The following is a 7,280-nucleotide window of genomic DNA, read 5'->3' on the forward strand; positions in this document are numbered from 1 at the left end:
GTATCTTGCATATGTACCAATTTAACATGGAACTATAGCCTGTCTTAAGCATTTGACTAGCTAAAGAGGCGCTGAAGCAAGTTGTGAAGTAGATAGACTGCAGGAATGAATGTGTGGCAAGTCCTAAAGGAGAGTTGAACAGGTGGGCCTTTAGTCCGAAGGTTTTCAGAAAGAGTTCTCCAAAATTAGATCCTTAATAGATTCAAATGCTTAAATCTGTCCCCAACTCATGTTTGAAGTCCCACTGTAACCTTTAAATAGCAGTATCCCTTAATAATGGTCTGAAAGGCCTGTAAACATTGCCACTTTAGAACCGAATGAGCTCAAAGAGATTCAGACTTCAGTCTGTCAGCACCCTTAACACCACTTTCCCCCAGCAGCTTATTACTGTTAAGTATTTAATGCTTACCTGTGCTAGGCTTGCTTGGTTGTAAAAATAAAAGTTTTTTTATACAAAAACAATTGCTCTAGGGTTCAGTCCTTGAGTGTGTGAATTCATTTGCTGACTGTGTACATCAAATACTTAACACTGTCCTCTGATACTGCCTTACTGCTCGACCACTCTACCACAAATAGAGAGTAAGGTTCTTACCAACTTTAACCTCTGCCTACCTCTGGTCACCTGGACTCTATATACATTATACCTTATTTTGGTATTGTGTATATATAGAGCCAGTTTCCTACATTAGTGGATCATGAATGGAGTCTGCATTTGTTGGTGGTGCAAGGTGTCTTCCAAGAGTGGGGAGAGCCGTTGCCCTCTGTTTGCCCCTGCCTGAATATGCAATGTCTGCACTTCTGTGTGCTAAAGTTTCCAAGGTGGCTTTCGGATAGAGAACCGTTCCTTAGTGGACCTCGGGACTCCTATATGCTTTCCCACTGATACTACTATTGCCCTGCGTTCACAGGAAGATGAGGACCGACTGGGCCCAAGTCATTCTAGTGGAGCAGTGCAAGGTTCTGCACCTGAACCTGCATGCTCTGTACCTTCATGCATGGAGATTTAGCAGCGACAGTTAAAGGTTTATCTTCCTCCCAAAGTCTATGATGATATCTTGGCAGTTGGTTGCCCCTCTAACGAGACCATCTACGCCTGCCATTGAGTTAATAAGTTAGTGGTGTGGTTTTAATCATGCCAGGTGAATCCCCTTTCTGCAACTCTTATCAGAGGTCATTCTGCCTGCTTTCTGCACAGAAACGTACCCTGTCCTAATGGATTGTGCTTTGTATAGAGATCTGCTATGCATTAGCAAAGAAGCAACTGTCTCATGGCTTACAAGCCCATTCCACTAGGGTCAAGGCTACCACCACTGCGCTAGCGCTCTGGGTAGCTGTTTTGGATATCTACCAGGTAGGTACGTGGGCATCCCTGCATACTTTTACCAAACTCTGTTCCCTTGATAGCCAGGTCTGCATAACCAGCACTTTGCCTGCTTGGTCCTGAGATGAACATGTTCGTTACCTTCGGTAAAGCTTTATCTGGTAGAGAGACTAACCGCAGAGTTCTCACCAGCCCACCGAACCTCCCCGCTCTGCGAACAGGCTCTTCCCCAAAAGGTCTAGTTGGATTCTGCACACCGGTCAACAGTGTACATTGTTTGATGTATTTTTTTTTTTTTTACGTGGCTCTATTTTTTGTTGCGGAAATATGCACACAAAAAAACTGATGTTCGCAAACTGGAATTTCATTATGGGCACCACAATGGCACTTCTTATGTGGCCAACGGCCCTGCAGACATACTGCTCAAGATTTTCCAGATCAGTCTGACCCTTGGGACATGGAGGATGTGGCCTAACTGCTAGAGCGGTCGACCTCGAAGCTGGGGTTTGAGTCTCGGCAAGGACGCTCAATATCCTGTGATTTTGGGGAAATCACTCCATCTCCTTGTACCTAACAAAAGAAAAATGAATGTGTCTGCAACGCAACTGGTGCACATGTAAAGCGCTCAGATACTTATGGGTATATAGTTTGCACTATATAACCCCCTCCCCACCCCCCCAATTATTCATATGAGGAATCTGCAAATAGATGTCGCTACCAGATAAAGCCTTACTGAAGGGAAGTAGCTCGTTCTCTGGGTATTGTTTCTGACTGGTTGGCTGTCCTAAACAGCCCAAAAATCTGTCATGTTCATCTTTGTTTTGATTGTTTTTCAGATGTTGGTAACATTACAAATAGTCACTTTTATTAGAAATTGCATTCATGTAGACATTGGAGTCTGTCTTGAGCAACTTTCAAAGGAGTTCATACTTCTGTTAATTTCTATTGCCTACAAATGTCTTTTTATGCCTATTAAATGTTTTACAGATACTGAAACCATCTGAAAAGAAAGCAAAGTATCAATATGGAGGATTGAATTCTGGACGTCCAGTCACGCCTCCACGCACAGCTAATCCACCGAAGAAGAGGTGAAGACGTGAACAAAACACCAAGTCAAAGACAAAACTCCATGTTACATAAGCGTGCACTGTAAACTCATCTAGATATTTGACACCCTTAAAAATGTCACACCTTTAACTTTAAAGAGACGGGTAAAGGAACCTATGCTTTTTTCTAGCAAACAAAAAGGGTACAATGCTGCATTGTAATAACTCTAAAATATGAATTTCAATTGCCCATCAGAAGTACAGATTTGCTAATGAATTTGTTAGCAAATTCACTACTGTCATTGCTTTAAAGTTGAACCATGTCTTAGTTGAAACCTGTGATTTGTCCAATTATTTTTGCATTGTCTTGCCCCTAATAGATGGCTTTTTTTTCAAGAATTAAGTGTGCAGAACATGCAAGTGAGGTCTGACTGGTTTTTATTGGGTGGTTCCCCAGACTATTTTTAATAAACTAACATTAAATAAGCAGAGTAATTTGAAATCAGGGTACACCCTCCACATGTTAAGAAAACCAATGCTCAAGTTGATGAACTGTAGTTTTTCTTGTAGCAGTGAGGAGACTTCGTTGGCCACTTCATCAAGCACACGTCGAGGTGGTCCCTTTCTCTAAATATGTAGCAGTTTTACAGTTTTCCCCCCTATTTAGGGGTTAACTTTCAACCCTCTTAAAGTTTCTGATGTACCACGATACTGACAACCGAGGTGACAAATATTTTTTGTGCTGACTTGGCTACCAGGATATCTGAGGTGTTTCTAAATTGGATTTGAGGGCAGGAAGGATTAAACCCACTATACAAGAGAAGTATTTCCAAGATGTTGGTACCATTAATTTAATAATGGGAGACCATATAAAACACAAGTATTGTTTCTGTCAATTGCTCTTCAATAATGGGATTATCTTAAGGCAACAATGTTGTATACTAAAATATTTCACAATGTATGAGCAGAATAGAGCCTTGCAAATCACTTTTGTTTAGTTAACTGGCAAAGTATTAGTTAATTAAATTCTAGTAAATATTGTGTTGTCATGATTTTTTTGCCCGTTTGCATTTTAGCTAATCTTGGTCTAACAGGCAAGGACTCTTTGTATCCGCCCACCCACCCACCACCTCAACCCCCACCCAACCCCAGCCGCTCAATCCGCCAGGATGTTTGTATAACCTCTTCGCTGCGGATGACGAGCTCAGCTCTTTGAATTTTGCCGCACACGGAGGGAAAAGCCGCCGCAGCAATGCGGTTAAACAGGCATTACTTACGTTCTGCCAAAGACCAGAACCAACTGTGACATTTTATTTGATGTCCGACCAGTCTTCCCTTTCCGACTTAATTTTTACAACTGAAGAGTGATGAACTGCTACATTGACCATTGAAAGTTAGGTTTACTTTAGTTTGGATTTATGCAGATTCTTTCACGTGTCCTGTCAGTATGTAATTGTGGAATTTTGTGATTTTATTCTGTGGATTATTTTCAATTCACATACACATTCTGTTTTCGGCTTTAACTAGTGTTGCAATAATCCTTGTTCTTTTGCAAGCTTATAAGTCATCTTTTCCTGTTGTCCATTTGAAAGGGTTGAGATTGACAGTGGCCTGGCACAGACTTTTCTTACACTTGTAGGTTGATCTAAGTTGCAAAATGCATACAATATTTAGAATTGTTTTATTTAACATTGTTTTTTTGGAGGTTCTTAAGATTTGACTCCAATTGTATACCAATGATCGTGAAACTCCTTGCTCATTGTTGTCAGGATAAAAATGCTACTTTTTATGAAAAGCATGGTTGGCGCTGCAAGCGATAGATAAAAAGCGGTGTAACAGTTCTTGCAAGAGAATTCTTTTCTAATTCAGTTTTTCTTTTGTCATCTTTTAAATGTAGTTTTTTCCATTAATAAAGGTTGTCTAATTGATGTGATGTAATGTTTTTTTTAAAGTCTTGAAATATTGCAGTGTCCAGATTACTTTTCAATAGTTGTCTATACACACCACTCAAGTTCCTTTAAACATTATTTTATGTTGGTTTAAGTTTGGGAATTCTAAAATATTTTCAGGATGTCACAGAATGCTACACTTTTGCCTTGTTCTAATGGCAGAGAACTCTACAATCAAAAGGACTGATCATCGTAAAGCAGCTGGATTTTAGAATAAACACGATTGAAAGGCCCTCTTGGATTTGCAAACTAACCACATTCGCCTGCTGCAGTATTTCCAACTGGAATTGAATCATAAAATTGTATTGTTACTGCCCAGTTTCTTGTATTTCTAGACTGTAGGATTAATGGCATTTTTTGGACAGTGCAGAAAAAAAGTATTTGGCATACATCTGGGTAGAACATCAGTTCTACCCACACTCTTGTTTGCTTCCTCTTATTTCCTCTTTACATTTTGCCTTTGTGGTGCACTAAAGCTGTGGATACCAAATCTGTTGAATGTATATTGAAATAACCTGGTCTTGATGCATAATCGTAAGCTTTGTGATTCTTATTGGAAAAAAAATATTCACTTTGTTCAGAACCTGTGAACTTTAAGATTGCGCACCATTGGTGTGCAATATCCTTATGATGTTAATATGTCCAGGGGATCTTTATTTTTATTTTTTAGAGAGGGGTGGGGGGCTGGACAAGAATTTTCTGTAATTGCTCATCTAGAAAACACAACTGGACCTGTCTGAAAAGTGTACATTTTGAAAGCCAAACCAAAATTACTACTTGGAGGAATTTTTTAGCCTAGTGATTCAGTTAATGTAATGTCTATATTAGTCATGTGAGCTGTAGATCACATGCTGTGCATGGCTCGCCATCTAGTGTTGGGTCCGGATGTTTGCACTTTGTTTTTCTTCGAAGAAGTCTTTCCAGTCACAAGGTAGTGACTCCTCTTTTTGGTGATAGTGTGCATGGGCATCGACTCCATCTTTTTCTGCTATCCGGTTCAGATGTGTATTGCTGCCCTCCGGGCACCGTTTCTCAGAACCCTTCGATGCGCAATCCACTACCCTCAACAGTATTATCGATCGCGGTTTCCTATTCGCGTATCGTCAGAAAACTCGTGGTGGGCCGTCTGGCCTACCCAAGCCGACAGAGCTAGCAGTCTATGAAATGGACTCCTTTTAAACTCTGCCCAGGGTGTCGTGTTAAATTTCCATGCACCGACTTGCACGAAGTGTGCAACCTCTGCCTGTTCCCACAACATGACTAAAAAGACTGCAACGCTTGTCGATCGTTTCGATTGAAGAGACTCCCCTCGGATTGCCCGGCTAACTTTACACATAAATCCTATAGAGGGAAATCTATTTTGGATTACGTAATAATGGGGATCCATTCATTCGAGTTGTTGAAGGACCTCAATATTATTGATGCACCGCTAAGCGATCACAAAATCCTTTCCATCTCGATGAAAGTAAAGCCTCCAAGTTGTGACCAGTGGTCGCTGAATAATGACCAAACAAATTTCAATTCCAAATCAGGAAGGTGCTACTGGAACGCGAGGGCGCATCGAAATTTGGAAGTAATGCTTGATACAGCAATTTCTGAGTTCCCGTCCTGGTGTGGTCTTGAAATCGAAAATTTTTGCCCTTTTATGAAGTCAGTGGTAGCAGGGACAAAAAAGCTCAACAGGAAAAAATTTATTAGAATTTCCCCAAGCCCTTTGAGACCTCTAAATACAGAAATAAACAAACTAGTAAGGGCTCAATACCTAAATAGATCGATGGATACAGCACAAAAAATAACTAAGCTAAAAAGGAGAAGGCTATTGTCCAGATTACGCAAAGAAAAAGAGGATACCATTTGGGTAAAAATAAGAGAAGCTATCCATGGGGAAATGAGGCAATTTTGGTCCCTCATAGGCGAGGGGTGTGGAATGAGAACAAGCCCCTCCCCCATTGCTATTAAGGAACAAATATGGAGGGATTTTGTTTCCAACCTCTATGCAAGTAATAATGCGGCAAACCCTCAAGTGTGGCGAAAAGAAATGAGTGCGCCATTAGATCCATTTACAGAAAAAGACATAGATTTGTCTATCAGTGAAATGCGATACTCCGGGGCTATGGGCCCGGATGAAGTGCCCATCAACGTACTAAAACAGAACAGGGCTAAATGGTGCAAGTTACTCTGTCCAGTCTTTAATATTTGTTTATTAAGAGGTAAGGTTTTACCTTCCTGGAAGGGAAGTATCCTGGTACCGTGGTTTAAAAAAGGAGATCGCCTATCCCCTCAGAATTATCGCCAGATTGCACTACTGGACGCAATCGGCAAAGTTTTCACAAGATGTCTGCTCAAGCGGATAAACATCTGGGTGGAGCACGCGGGTGTTCTTCCACTTGAGCAGACGGGCTTTAGGAAAAATCACGGTACCCTGGATAACTTGGCAGCCCTTCAGGTGATAACAGACAAATATATTGGAGCCAGAAAGGGGAGAGTCTATGTGGCATTCATAGATTTCTCCACGGCCTTTGATAAGGTCGACCGACAATTACTGTGGAGAAAGCTACACGCTTTGGGAATGCCCCATGGTCTCTTAGGTTTGGTACAAGACTTACACGATAACACATGGTGCAGTGTATTATTGGGGGGGGAAAGAGGCTTATCCCAGCTCATTCCATCTGCAAACGGCCTCAAGCAGGGTTGTCTTTTAGCCCCTCTTATTTTCCCTTTACGTTAGTGACCTTCCTCATACTATATCCGCATGTGAAGGCATTGCCCCACGCTTGGGAGACTCATATATCTCTTGCCTAATGTACGCGGATGATATATTGATTTTAGACCTCACCCCAAAAGGACTCAATAACCGTCTTCAATCATTACACACTTTCTCCGAAGAGCATTTCCTGAAAATAAATATCTCTAAAAGTAAAGTAATGTGTATGGAGGGGAGAAAAAAACTGAAGTTAGAAAACT

General features: G+C 41.0%; 1 protein-coding gene across 1 annotated transcript in view; it reads left to right on the forward strand.

Moving 5' to 3' along the window:
- The window catches only part of PPP1CB (protein phosphatase 1 catalytic subunit beta), a 235,241-nt gene extending 230,946 nt beyond the window's left edge, over nt 1-4,295 (forward strand). Inside the window, exon 8 of the mRNA XM_086926133.1 lies at nt 2,309-4,295. Within this exon, the coding sequence (XP_086782259.1) occupies nt 2,309-2,413 (105 nt within the window). The 3' untranslated portion in view covers nt 2,414-4,295. The remainder of the gene's footprint in view (nt 1-2,308) is intronic.
- Nucleotides 4,296-7,280: the final 2,985 nt, after the last annotated feature.

Source organism: Lissotriton vulgaris, chromosome 6 (genome assembly GCF_964263255.1).
Source record: "Lissotriton vulgaris chromosome 6, aLisVul1.2, whole genome shotgun sequence".
In the NCBI taxonomy this organism is placed as follows: domain Eukaryota; kingdom Metazoa; phylum Chordata; class Amphibia; order Caudata; family Salamandridae; genus Lissotriton; species Lissotriton vulgaris.